Source organism: Hippocampus guttulatus, chromosome 12 (assembly GCF_054856545.1).
Source record: "Hippocampus guttulatus isolate MCC_2025c chromosome 12, RoL_Hgut_1.0, whole genome shotgun sequence".
NCBI classification, from domain to species: domain Eukaryota; kingdom Metazoa; phylum Chordata; class Actinopteri; order Syngnathiformes; family Syngnathidae; genus Hippocampus; species Hippocampus guttulatus.
In genome coordinates, this window is record NC_141272.1 from 9807918 (window position 1) to 9822897 (window position 14980).

General features: G+C 40.1%; 1 protein-coding gene across 1 annotated transcript in view; it reads left to right on the forward strand.

The window, feature by feature from the left end:
* The window catches only part of drd2a (dopamine receptor D2a), a 42647-nt gene that overhangs the window by 17271 nt on the left and 10396 nt on the right, over positions 1-14980 (forward strand). Inside the window, exons 2-3 of the mRNA XM_086126121.1 lie at positions 10436-10746; positions 13753-13862. Coding sequence (XP_085982247.1) covers positions 10436-10746; positions 13753-13862 — 421 coding nt within the window. The remainder of the gene's footprint in view (positions 1-10435; positions 10747-13752; positions 13863-14980) is intronic.

The window sequence follows — 14980 nt, forward strand, 5'->3', positions numbered from 1 at the left end:
TGTACAGCTTATCCTTCACCTGCACCCTTATGTGCAATAAAGAAAGTTTTTTTCTTTTCTGAAAACCCGTTGTTGCATTTATTCACATTGGTAGTACAAAGGTTCACAGGTCCCCTCAATCGTCGGATTTGAGAGCCACCTTTCTATAAGGAGCCAGACCTCCAGGAATTATATTTGTATGGTTAATGCTTATAATTTCAATAGCAGAGTTTCCTTCAGTTTTCTAATTATGGTAGCAAATGCACAGAAGAAATTGTTAGTTCAGATTGGTCATCTGTGAAATGCATTTTCAAAGTTCAAGTACCATCCACCCTGAACTTTTTTTCTTAAAATAAAATTTAATGATTTAACCCCCCCCCCCCCCTCCTATTTACACGCCTTGTTAAAAAAAATATTTCTCTTGTAGTTCATTGTACAGTTAGTTCAGCAATAACTATTGTTGGAGTCAAGTCAACTCAAGTGTTTAAATAGCACTTTATTTCAAAACACTCTCAAAAGACGACAAGTCCACAGTTGTTAAATATAAGTGACATCTCCTGATTTTAACACCACAGAAGGGCAAAGTAAAACTAAAATGACTCCATACGGGGAAAAAAGGAGAAACCTTGAGAAGGGGCCGCAGATGGGGCAGCCCCTCTTCCCAGATGACCAGCCTGCAATGGATGCAGAGTAGGCAACTTTTAACACATTATGGTGCTATACAATGTTAGTTAAAATCGCGTGGGAGTCCATTTAATAAGATGAAATGCTGCAGGAAGACATCGTCACAGAAGTGGGTCCTGGACAAAATCCAGCATGGCTGGTCAATGCAGAAATGTCCGTGGCGGCGCCTCCGAGGATATATTCCACCGGTGCAGAATTCAAACAGCTGTCATGATTCTTTTTTTGGTTGTTGTCGAGATTATGTTTTTGGCTTTGTTTCCTCATGTGCTTTTGTCTTCCTCGTTCGGTTTTGTGTCCATCTGTTGTCATCCGGGTCCCTTGTGTCAACCAATCACCTACCTCAACCCTTTGTGTCTTGTCCAGGTGTTCCTTGTTGTCTCGTTACTTTGCTTGTATTTAGTTTTCTGGGTTCTCTCAGTATTTGTCGGATTTTGTGTTAATGTCATGGGTTTGTGTTTCCGTTGCTGCCTGTCACGTAGTTTTGTTTGTTACTTTGGTTTATTGGCAGCGGCATCCAATTTTGAATATTACAGAATCTTTTTTTGTCTGAGTGTCCGTTATTCAAAATGACTTTTTCTTCTCGTTGTGAAATTCACTAGAAAAAAAAAACAAGGTACTATCCCTTGTTTTGTTTTCTTTTTAAATTGATTGACATTAATGAAACGTAAGAGCAAAAGAGCAAGTTAGTATTACTTGGACATTGTCCGCGGTGGCGTTTAAATCTACTTAAAGTTTAACAATAACACGAAACATGCATTTAGATGGGGCCCTTTGTTTTACTGTTTATTGATGGACTGATTGTTGAATGAATAACATGTTAGTTTACTTACTTGCTTGATGGATGCATGTTTCATATGAAAAGGAAATTGTGTTTGTAACATCAAGAGCACTCTCGATGCTTTGGAGCAATATATTCAAATTTCCATTCAAGTTGGAACCGCCACTTATTGGATCTCTTTTGAACTGAGCACCGCATTCACTACTGTGTGTACACACTTTTGTTATTGACACAGTCCACGGATGTGTGACGCCGCTGCTTTTGAACTACAATTCCATTTATTTTGCAGATATTTGTATTGAATAATTGTTGTTCCCGTTTTGTGGTCGAGGAATTAGCATTTAAACGATACAGCTGAATTGTCTCTATGTGCTTACTTTGTTATAATGCCATTTTCTCAACGGTGTCAGTAATGGTAGAAAACAAACATATTCCTATGAATAAAATCATTTGGATTGAGTTGAGTTGATTTGCGATTCAAATGGTCCAGGTATTCGGATGTATAGTTCCATGTTTGCGATTGGTAGTCTTCATTTAGGAGTGTAACTCTTTATGGTTTAAATCTTTATGGTTTCACAACTTCAGCGGTTGAAGCCAATCCAATGAATGTCCACTCTCGTTTTCATTTTTTGTTAACTTTCACCATAAATGTCATACAGTTTCAGATTTTGTTTTTCTTTTCGTGGATTTGTCTTGGCCACAGAGTTATTGAGGGCCTCCAACTCAAGACCAATCGAAGATTCGAATTGTACCTGTTTTGAGGCCATTTCATGTTGTCATGGAGGTTTGCTAGAGAAAGCTTTCATACGCCAGTTTATCGACTGTCCTCATCATCTGCGCTTCACACCAGACAGGGGCACTCGGGAGACGGGAGGATAAAAGCTGCCGCCCAAAACAGAACCACGTTGGCCTTTATCAAGGGTTGCAACCTTTCAGCCTGCATTGCATCAATTGTTTTAAAAAAAGAAAACGTCACATAAGAAATTCAAGGTATCGTTTGTAGGGAATTATTGTCCACTTTTCCACTTTCTCCAAAGTTGGGTAGGAGTGAGAATTGTTATGATTTTTAAAAAAAATCTGACTTGTGATTGGCATAGCATCCATTTAACTTGAATGCCTGGTTCAAATACACACCTCCTTTTGGGGATAAATTGAACAATCTCAGCTCATGGACATCGTCACACTTAACACCCAGACATTAAAGGAAACTGCAAAGTCAACTGAAAATGATGCTAACCAGAACGGCAGCGCGGACGCAAATAAACAGTCAGACAAATAAATTTGAAGTCCTGCTGCTTGTGGAATTCCTTGCACAGTAATAAAGATGATTTTCAAGGTGCAATGATTGGCAATCAAGTTCACTCTGTGACTGGTCCACAATGTTGTCAACTAATGTGCTTGTTTTGAATGAAAGAAATCAAGAAATGTGTTACTAGATTATATGTACAGCTGTGGTTCAATGTAACGTGAATTTTACTATCAACATTTTCTAAGAATGTTGGATTAAATTTACTTCAACTTCATCCAAAGAAAAAATAAATCATTTTTTCAGTTTTTGTTTTAAAATCCAGTTTCATTTACCATAACTTGACAAAACAGTGGTGCCTTGAGAGACCACTGACCAGATACGTTTTTCAAGATACAAGCCTCCAATCGGCCAGTTACATGGAATTGACAAACCATTTTTTTTTCAGTACACCGGGCACTAATAGTATGTTCGGGGTTTTTTTCCATTCTAAGCAGTAATTTTTTTCAGAAATTGCATTGATGTAAAATATTCATTGATTTATGTCAGGAGAGTGTCACTCTTTGGCAGGTGACAACTTTCAGAGTCACTTTGGACAGCGAAGTGCCTTGTGAACCTGTTCTCATGTTGTGCTGTCAAAGCAGGAGATGACTCGAATTTGCAAGTGGGAAGAGTTTCAAATCAGCTCACTAGTAAAACAAACAAGCAGTCGATTGCAAAGAGGGGATTGGAACAATTTTATTGGCCGTTGTGCTTGCTTACAATTGCCAAAACTAAGCGCACGGTTTGTCCTGTGACAAGAAACGATGCAGATTTGACAGAACGCATTCGCTGTTCGCCAAAACAAATCCCGGTGATGGATGTGTTGGCCGTAATTCCATTTCCGACAGAATGTAGGTTGGCAGTGGATTAGAGTAGATACAGGTATGTTGTCGTGTATTCATGTGGGCCTCGTGCCTAATTGTGTTGGTGATATTGCAGGAAAAAGAGTTCAATCGTTAAATTTCCATTGTTAGTGTTTGCCAAGTGGCTAGAACACTCTCAGCCTACTTCGTAACACCCTCCCGTACTGCTTGAATAAATGTTTACAAGAAGGCGGGTAGGGGCCACACAACCACATTGCTTTGTGGTGTGCATGTGTATTTGTAAACTGGCTGAGGAGCAAGCGATTTACACCGGTACGGAAACAGATGCCGACTGGTTTCATTGTTTCTCCAATCAAAGCAATCATGTCAATGATGATTCAGCGGTGTGGGCGGAGCCTCTGCATCTGCAACAATAGCGCAAAGAACAGGGGATGCGACTATGCCCGGAAAGAACGTGATTGACAGACTAAATCACGCCGTCAAGTGACATGTAATTGCATTGTAGGTCACATGGGAGAAAGCAACAGCGGTGCGTGGGGTGGCTCTCAAACAATCGCATCAAATGAATAGAAACACATTAAATGTTTCAGAGTCAGGCATGTAGGAGGTTTAAAGCTGTCAAAAAACCTGAAGCAGCAATTAAGGGGTGTGTTGCTTGCACTGAAAAGATTATGTGTTGAATTGACGCAATTGTATTTTAGCCAGTTGTTGCATGAAATAAAATCCTCTCTGTCTAAATCCAGATGATTCAATTGTGCGCACCCACTTGATGAAATTAAATTGGGTCAATTCAACATATCATTTTCAGTATTGAGTGACTAAAGGCACAACCTGTTGAACCACCGAAACCTGCAAACTAATCCTTGAAGGGTACCTTCAAGGATTAGTTTTATTTCATGAGCTACTCCCATCAATTTTCTTGCTTCCTTCCAAGGACGTGTTGCATACAAGAGTACTTTAATATTCAGTGCGCAAATGAAGATGCTGGCCCAATCAGTCCTATACAAACAGAATTAGTAATGACATAAATCACTGGTGTCAAAATCAAGGCTCGGGGCCCAGATCTGGCCCGCCACATCATTTTAAGTGGTAAATCGAACATGTCAACTTCCATGATGATTCTCGACCAACATTTATGAATCTCTTATGTAATAAATAAGAGATATTTTAAGCATTTCTTGTGGTCTGTCATGATGACGAAAGACATATTAAAAATTCTGTTGGGTTTTTTTTGTGTGTATTTTGGATGGAAGAAAGGTGCACATTTCTTTCCATCCAAAACTGTGATACTTAATGCACCTTGTAGAACACTAATTGTTTCAGATGAGGTAATTGCAACCACCTGGGAAGGGCCAATTGTTGCTTGGACCTGATTGGCCTGAAGCTCAAGTGAACTCCCTTTATAAGAGGAATGAGGAAGTCACTGCGGCCGGACAACTTGGAGAGCAGTGCTACACGTGGGCTGCTCAAAACTGGTCAACTGTCACTCCTGGAATTTAAGAAAACTGGAAAATCTCCTTGCTGAATTGCCTTTTTATTCTTTTTTTCACCTGGCCTGCTGTTTCGCCGCATAACATGGCCAAACCCCTCATTGCAGTAACTTAAACAATAGTTGAATAAAGCGTTATTCTTGACTTCTTTATATGATTTCAGTTAGAACAGCCCTCCAAGGGAAACGGTCACTAAAATTTGTCCTGCGACGAAATTGAGTTTGACATCCCTGGCTTCAGGAACACCAAACACGATGCTGACATTGTATTGAAATCAGTGTTGCAATTTCGCAATTTAGAATGATCAGACTCTGGTGTCTCCGTGTGTCTCGTTGTTCAGTCTTGGGTTTATTGCATATTCCCCCAAATTACTTTGGGTTCTGGCAAAACAAGCTGTTGGCTAGACAGGATAACAGACAGACTTTTTTTAACCAGGACCAGATGGTCCCTGAGCTAAAATTTTAGAGACTGGGGCGGTCCACGAATCTCCAAAATCCTTGTATAATTGATGCTCATTCTACCCGCATTTTAGGAACCCCTTCTTGTGAGGATAGTGGGGATATTGCACCAATAAGCCTTTTCGACCAAAAGACCCGCCTCTTTTCACACTTTAGCCAATCACAGTGGTACCCCCCCCCCACACACACACTTCTTAATTCATGTTTGTCTTATTCTTTCTTCTTTCAGAGTTGAAGTCTGTCAGCATACCAGCTCGTTGGTGTATTTTTGCCAAGAACAGGACTGAAGCGAGGATCGGATCTTTGTTCGCAATAGCAAATATTTAATAGTATTATAGTTACTCTGCCACCCCTGCCAAAATGAACAAAAACACACAGATCACTGAAAAGGTAATGTGATATTAGTTTCCTTCCCACAGTGGAAAAAGCCACATGGTATGGGTGAGGAAGACTTTCTTAAGTCTGTCAGTGGAGCAGAGCATGTACCTACTTCCTGACCCTCAGTCTGCACTCAAATTATGACTTCAATTTTATTTCTGTTTAGAAAAAAAACGCAAATTCTCTGTCTATTAGTCCGTCCGGTCATCCACCATTCAATCTCTTTATCAGAGTGGAGACGAGGGATGGTTGATCATTGCAGACGTGGGTGTTTTATCGTTTAACTTCCATAGCTGCTGTTCTGCAGGCCACAAACTAGTTAAGACTGAATTCTCGTATCCAAGAATAAAAACAGTCGCTATGAAGCCAGCAGTTTCACACGTACGTAAACGGAGCAGCTAAAGAAGAATCGACGGCGCAGGGCATCTGGATGCGAAATCCAAAAACCTCTCCCCTGGAGCACATTATTCTTGCTTCAGTCAACTCACTCACTTCGACTTTCTTATTGTTTCTCTGTGGTAATTATACTATCTCTCAATGCACCGAGGCAGCCTCCACTGGCATTTTCTCTTATTAAATAGGCTGATTACGTGGTTGGAAAAATGCAGTTGCACATGCTCTCATCCACACGCGCGCGCACACACACACACACACACACACACAGCATGCTTTTGCAAAGTATGGACATCACTTCATTATGTAGGCATATTTACATCTAGCATGTGAGAGAGGATGATACGATTATCTACCCTATCCTGCATTTGCAGTCACTGAGAAGTTGAAAAAATAAGACAGTTCGAACGCAACATTAGTTGCACATGTATTTATACTTTGAGGTCGTGAATATCTTAATTATTGAGGTCAAATGCGTTATACCGATTTACATAGCATTCTTGTCACTTCATTTAGCTGCATGAGTGTCAACATATTAGAAAGACCCCTTAGGATTACAAAAGCAAAAAATAAAATAAAAAATCCCCAGACTGTTAAATTAATATGTCAGTTGCGGCCAGTTATTTATAAGCTATGGAATCTCTCCAAGCGGAGGTCGTGGTTTCAATTCCAGCTCCGGCCTTCCTCTGTGGAGTTTGCATGTTTTCCCCGTGCCTGCGTGGGTTTTCTCCGGGTACTCCAATTTCCTCCCATATTCCAAAAACATGCATGGCAGGCTGATTGAACACTCAAAATTGTCCCGAGGTGTGAGTATGAGCGCGGATGGTTGTTCGTCTCTGTGCGCCCTGCGATTGGCTGGCAACCGGTTCAGGGTGTCCCCCGCCTCCTGCCCGAAGACAACTGGGATAGGCTCCAGCACCCTTGAGAGGATAAAGCGGATCGGAAAATGGATGAACAGATGGATGGAATCACTTCACTGGCTTTTCCTCAAATAATGTTTTTCTGTACATTGTAATGGAGTGTAATGTGAAATGTTGTTTAAAATCCATGCTCCTTGCTCAAATTGTGCCATAAATACTTTCTTGCGGAAGACAAAATACACCACATGTACATGAATCTCATTCCTTGTTCATACAATATAAGTGTAGCGAACTACTTTTTTGGAGTACATGCAGTTGAATTACAGTTGAACAACTATCTTAGGTCTTCTTGTACTTGTTAGCGGGTTCATTATTACCAGGGAAATCCTGAACCTCTATGCTACATATCCATCCCGAAGTGTAGTTTGCACAATGTAATCTCAGTGCAAGAGTTGCACTGATGCGACAAGTCATTTATTGGAACAAGTTTAAAATATAATTTCATTTGCCGCGTAGCCATACGCCTGTTTGCGCACTCTTTGGTTCAAGCGGCTTCTTTGTGTGGGCACTTGACAGGTAAAATTTCCTTTTATGTGCTTGTAGCCTCAGTCAACGGAATGCATTGTCCTTCCTTATGTATTTATTTATTTATTTATTTTTATTGAAGGCACTTTATTGATATTGATCAGACAGAGCTGAAATTCCACATTTCTCTGCGACAGCGCCAAATCATTTAAGAGCTGGACAGACAGTATGTGAACGGAGCAGTGGGTCCACAAACCTGGTCAGAAAAAACAGAAAATACCTTTGTGAAGCTTGAATAAGTGTGTCATCATTGATTTAATACATCCACTGCTGCGAGTGGGCAGTTGAAACGTATCCCCCGAGCAATCAAATTTCAGTCCATGTCATCTTATTGTGTCAGTTTTTCACCTACTTTGCTTTTGTTGACTTTACTGATTCCATAATACTTTATTAGCTTTTGCTGTTGTTACAACACTGTTTGCCCTTGACCCGCTAGTGATGTTAACACTCTTTTCGTGTGTATTGTAAAGTTTTGTGCACCACATTGCTGCAGGTTCGCCTCGGGCTTTTGCGATATCCTCCCCAACCACGGCAGGCTTCTGTTGTTGATCCTTGAGGCATCATAATAGTTTTATGATGTGAAAATGATATCACTATATGGTGTTTATGAAGGAGAGCGAATGCTTTTGTTTTTGTCTTTGGAACATCACCCTTCATAATTTCACACTATGAAAAGTGTTGTTGCTCAGAAACTTCGGGCCATTTTCCAAAATGTGGTTGTGTCATGAATATTACAATGGTTGCCATGTGAAATGCTTCTCGGTGTTTAAAAATGTACTTTGCTGTCACTTTATTAAGCATAGCAACTTTAAGAATACATTTTCTCCATTTAAAATGAGACTGTTAATCAGATATCTGGTACGTGCTTTCATCAAGGATCAAGAATTCCAAACCCACCTATTACACACCTATTTTTTGTTTATAAGCTTAGTATTTGAACAGTTGACCCCCATCTACTCAGGACACCCACAGAATTGCATTTTATCTCCAAAAGGGTATCAAGTTGATTTCAATATTTAGTATTTCTTTGGAGGGGGGGGGGGGGGTTGAGGGAGTTCCCCTAATCAACCCTCCCCCCATTTTTTTGTGTGAATTGCATATTTTTTTCATGGTTCAAGACTTTTTTTTTATTCCTCAGTGCATTTCAATGGACATCAATTGTACACGGATTTACGCTATCGCGCGTCTGCTCGCTCCCAATCCCCTAATGGAAATGACCCGTCTGTGACACTACTCCATTTCTTTCTTCCTGCTTACTATGATATCCCGCTGTCTGCACTTGCCATAACACTGTCATCCTCTGTCACTACACTGTCTGTCTCTTCATTCTCAGCCGCATCAACATTGCCTGGAACCTCACTCTCGTCTAATCTAGAAACGAAACAGTCATATACTTACTCTTGGCCTTTTCAGGAGACCCAAGCATTTGTTCATTTGTGAATATTCCCTTCATTCTCTTTCATACTTTATAAGTTGTACGATAAAATAAATAGATTGCAATTGCAGTTGCAATTTTTTTTTCACTACCATTGGATTTATTACAAAAAAAATAAAAAATTCAATTGGAAGAAAAAGATGCCATTTTTGGTCCCACGTTGAGCTCTTAAGTACCGTTCCGGACATACAAAAATAAATTTGTTCCAATTTACTTTGAGACACCTATGAATTTTATTCATCCCACTGTGGGGATTTACTTGAAGAAATCGTTCACCTCATTCACAAAGTTTGTATAGCATGCTTAACACATATACACACACATATACCGGATTTTAAGCACTATAAGGCCCATATAAAAGCATTCAATTTTCTCAAAAGCCGACAGTGCGCCTTATAATCCTTACATATGGATCAATATTCTCATTTCTTGGATGTAGTATTTTAAATTCTCTGTGAAGCGCTTTGTTCCAGCTGCAGTGGCTGTGAAAGCTCTATACAAATAAACCTGTATTGTATTGTATTTCCTTTAGCGTAGCTCCATGTAGTGGATGCAAGACGCAACCGCAACCACTATAAAAGACTCGATTCTATATGCCTTACAATGCGGTGGTGCGCCCTATATATGAAACGAGTTTTAAAATAGGCCAGTCATTGAAGGTGCGCCTTATAGTGTGGAAAATACAGTGTGTACATGTATATGTTTATAGACTATTTTTCAACTTTGTATTATGATAAAGTCACACCACAGCCATACATCTATGCCCCGCACAACTCTAATTGTCCCACGGGGATGAATAAAGTTTTCTGAATCTGAATCTGAATCAGGCCTGATACTTCAGACTAATACTATCTACAGTCATCATTTGTAGTTCGGAAGATAAGATAAGATAAGATATCCTTTATTTGTCCCACACTGGGGAAATTTACAGCCTCCAGGAGCAAGAATGTGGGTAGAAAGAAGAAAGAAGAAAAAAACAAACACCGTTCAATTAAGTGCAATATAAATACAAAATTGATAAATCGCAGTGCTATTAACAATTGTTTTTCACATGAATGAAAAGAATGAAGCAACATGAAGACAGATTGAGTCAAGAAGCGTGCAGGCGTGTGCCATTTTTGTCTCCCTGTCTAAACATCTCCAGCGCTCTTGCAACCTGCATTCGAATATTTTCACACAAGGCGGAACTGTGTCTGTTTCCCAGGGATTTTTTTTTCTTTTTCTTTTACCCCCCCAACACCAAATCCTTCGTCTAACTTGTGTTTTCTTTCTTGTGTTTCCAGGGCCGGTTGGTGGCCTGCATCACTCACAGCTAATGGATGTCTTTACCCACTATGCTTACAATGACAGTTTCTATGACAATGGAACTTGGGGCTTCAACGAGACCGATCAAGAGCAGAAGCATGCATACAACTACTACGCCATGCTGCTCACGCTGCTCATCTTCGTCATCGTCTTCGGTAATGTGTTGGTGTGCATGGCGGTGTCGCGGGAGAAAGCCCTGCAGACCACCACCAACTACTTGATCGTCAGCCTGGCGGTCGCTGACCTTCTTGTGGCCACGCTGGTCATGCCCTGGGTCGTCTACCTTGAGGTACGTAAAAATTGAAACACGGCTGCCTTGCAGTGGTACCTCACTCCCGAGCTTGTTCCGTTTCTCTGGTGGTGGCGGAGGAGTAATGGGGGTCCTTTTTGACCACCGGGCTTGAAGTCATGACATGTAATATACTGTCTCACTGTATAGTAAATCATGAGAATTAGCACTCTGATCCGATTACAGAGCTTAAATCTATATGTCATGGTGGCGGTGGTGCATGTTTTTTTCTGTACATATGGCAGAAAGGTGTCCCGCAATAACAACATTTTAGGAAAGATTATTGCAAAAAATTGAGCCACAGCCAAAAAAAGAAATGATTAAAAAGGTGAAAAATGATTGAACAAAAAGAAATATCTCCAAAATAGAGTACAATATAGCATGATCACTTGGGGATTGTGAATTGCTCAAGTGAGGCTGCTCGAAATTTCCATTCTCTAAAAATGCACTAATTACGTTCTTGGTCAAAACTGTGTCATGTGGTGTTTTTTTTTTTTGTTGTTTTTTTTTTTCCAAACACATGTACTGTGTGAACGGGTGCAGTACGGGGACGGGGCTCAAAACCTTCTCCTGCACTGTGACTGTAAACTTTTCATGGTTATACTAGTGCCTAATTAGGCACCATCAAGCAACTGTGGGGCCGCAATGATAAATACGTTGTTCAAGAAATATCATGGTGACAGTAAATCAAATTAGTTAAAGCAGAATTGTCGCAGATTGTGTCTCTTATTATGGATTATTGAAGTCTCGAGTTAGTGGCTGTCATCCTTTGGACGAAGACAAAAACAATGATGCCTATTCAAAAGTAAAACATCCGAATCAACAAATTAACAAGAAATAGTTGTTGTGATACAGCGTACTTTGTACACTACATTGAAACCATCTGAAATTATCACTCAAAGGCTCTAGTTCAGAGCAGTTCAGAGTCGATATTTCTGTAAGAAAAAATGATGAAAACATAAAAAATCTCAATTTAAAAAAAACAACAACTTGCTGACTGGAGATACTTCTCATCAAATATAGTAACCGTGCACATCGCTCTGTGCTGCTGATCAAATTTGGCTGAAAAAAAGTTTTGCTCTGACTAACCAATTAGAAGAGAGAAGAAAACTGATGATATTTTGGTCCACTGCCAACTTGAAATAGGAATCGTGGAAAAAAATAAATAAATACAAATACACATTACATAGAACAGCACAACTGATTCTAAATTCCCTTAGCAGATTATATTGACATGTATTATGTATGCACACACACACCCCTCCCCATTTTCCTTTCACTTTAATTTCAACTGGCATCCGAAATGACTCCCTCCGCCACCGTTGTCGGCTCCCCGGCCTCTTTGACTGCATTTTCAATTTCTCATCTCAACACCTTAGCATATACGATGCCAGAATGCTGACACAATTTGAATCGGAAAGTCTTGTGAAAGAATATTTGCTGGCTCCAGTTTTAGTGTGCAGCACTTTTGTTTGGGTGTCGCTGTCAAAAAGTGACAAAGCGAGTAGCGCTTTCCCGTTACTGCAAAGGATTGTCCTGCCTGCACCGATGTGATCCGACTTGTGTTTGTGCTTTAGATTAAGTCCACGGAGTTTGAGATGAAGAAGTGATAGCAGGGATGGAAAGTAAAACGAGTGCGCCAAGAAACTCATCAGGTTCTAAAGGGTGAAAAATGCACAGGAGGACAAAAGGGGAGAGGTTGGCACTTGAAATAGGGCCGGTCATCAGGATGTCTAATCTTTGTGCAATCACTGTCAATGAGAGCAAAACGGTTTGATGCTTAATTTTTGGGATGACAAAGCCTCAGGGACAAAGATTAATGGACCCGCTGATGCATATATCCAATACCCTTTTCAGAGCTATGCTTCGTGTCAGGCAAGACGTGTGGCCTGTCATGTTACGTTCATAATGGGGTGCTTGGAGTAACCCCGAGCTTATAAATGTGTCGTCTTTAATTGAAAGCCACAGGCGGGCTACAAGGACAGGTAAAAACACTCGTAAACAAAGGTAACCAACCAAGGAATAGACATCGCTTTTTTTTTGTTTGTTTGTTTTTTTGAGATCGCAGCACTTTTATCAGAGCTTGAACATTATGATAGATATGAAACGTTTTCCTGACACACTAGAAAACTCGGTGGCAATACTAAAATATGGGCATTCTTTGGTGCTGCACAAATTTTCCCTTCGACTTAAGCACTTGTTTTTTGCACTTCAGAGGCCATAAATCATCAAGGGCTTTGGTTTGAATTGAAGCATGCAGTCACAAAGTTTTGTTGTAGTCTTTTTTTTTTAATGCAGTCATAAGACGAATGCCAACAGTGGCATACACCAGCTCTTCTCAAATAGTGGAGCGGTTCATCCTAGGGCATACGGTGGGATGTTGGGGGTGTTGAGGGTTTGTTTTTTTGTATCACACAAGAATAAAAGTGTAATTCCACTTCCACCACAGTAGGTGGCAGTTGCAGTCTCATTGTTTGAGTGTGCACAGGGAGTATAAACAACATAAATAAAGCTCTTCAACACAAAAATATTTGTTTATTTTTTGTTAATAAGGATAAAATGTTATGCAGAGCTATACTTGTATCACGTTTATAGACAAATTATTCACAAGCCTCTGGATTGGACAATGTTGCGTTCATTTTCACGGCCACGCAGCCTCCGTTGTCAGTGAATCCCATCACTCATGTTTCTGTGCTCATTCCCGGTGTGGTGGGTGTGTTTGAAGTCTGAACAAGGGAATTATGCATAGATAAGAAGAGTGGAAACGCAGGCATGTAAAAAAAAATAGGAGAACTCCACAAGAACATGAAAAGAGAAATATCACATCCAAGCATTCTATTGCAATTGCTCACTTGCGTCTGATGTGTAAATCCCCCCAAAATTGTGTTCGTTCCGCAAACAATTTCAGCTGAGCTTTTCCTGAGTACCTTTGCTTTATTTTTATTGATGGTTGCACTAAACTTCCACTTGGTGTTTTTCTCTTTTTTTTTTCTTTTTTTCTTGCAGGTCGTCAGGGAGTGGCGCTTTAGCAAGATCCATTGTGACATCTTTGTCACCCTAGATGTGATGATGTGTACAGCCAGCATCCTCAATCTGTGTGCCATCAGCATTGATCGGTGAGTCGCCCAATGATCACATAGATCTTTCCTTCCTGGCAAATTTGCATGATTTTTTTTTTTTGAAGGTAATATTTTTCTTTATGAATGACAGCAGAGCTGTGGCAACCTTTTGCTCAGTTCATGCCCATCACCATCAATCACAGAAAAAGAAAAAAAACACTCACTTTTACAACACACCATCTCACGTATACAAAGTGACAAGTCAGTACTTGTGCAATTGAGCTTTTTCCACATAATATGGAGAGTAAGTTGCTTCGATAATGATTTGACTAAAATGAATATTTGTACATAAAAACTCCATCCGCAGAAGACCGTGTGTGCTTGGATCGAGACTGAATCAAGATTATGAACTAACACGTTCACAAAAATGCATACATTTATGTCTGATTCATAATTCCATTCTGAACATGTAACATGCGTACAGGTTGATATGCAACTGCATAAGAAAATAGGAAGGACATGTGAAGTTAGTCCCGAAACTTAATTCCATTCTTCAATAAAGTGAAAAGGTTTATTAACATCAGTATTCAAAGCTGCAACCAGCAGGAACCAATTAATAAGACAAGATATGAAGTACTGAAATGAGTCTCGTTGGGAAAGGTGTGCGCTCTACCGCAGCCTTTCTAGTTTATGACTGTGGCTGGAATTATGTTTTTACTTGTTAACTTTTCACAAGGGGAAGCAAAGCAGAGAATTAATTAGGAGCTGTTGATTTTTAGAAGTGGATCACAACCTTCGCTGTGGTCAGACAAACAACTAATTACTTGTGTAGGAGGCTTTGAATTACAGATACAGCTATACAGCTTCAAATCTGAATAATATCATTTATGCATATGTTTGAGGGCGGCACGCACGGTTGTGAACTGGTTAGCACTTCCGCCAGTGCGGAGGTTGTGGGTTAAACTCTGGCCCAAGCCTTTTTGTGTGGAGTTTGCATGCTCTGCGCTGTCACGGTTCCGAATTGGATTTTGTAACAAATGTTTATCAAAGAAAACACAAGACCGGCAAAGTATAACAAAACACGCTGGTAACAAAGAACCAGGATAAAACCGAGAGTAAACAAAATCGCTTTGAAGAGGCAAGGACAAAAGACAAATGTAAATCAATTGGCACTA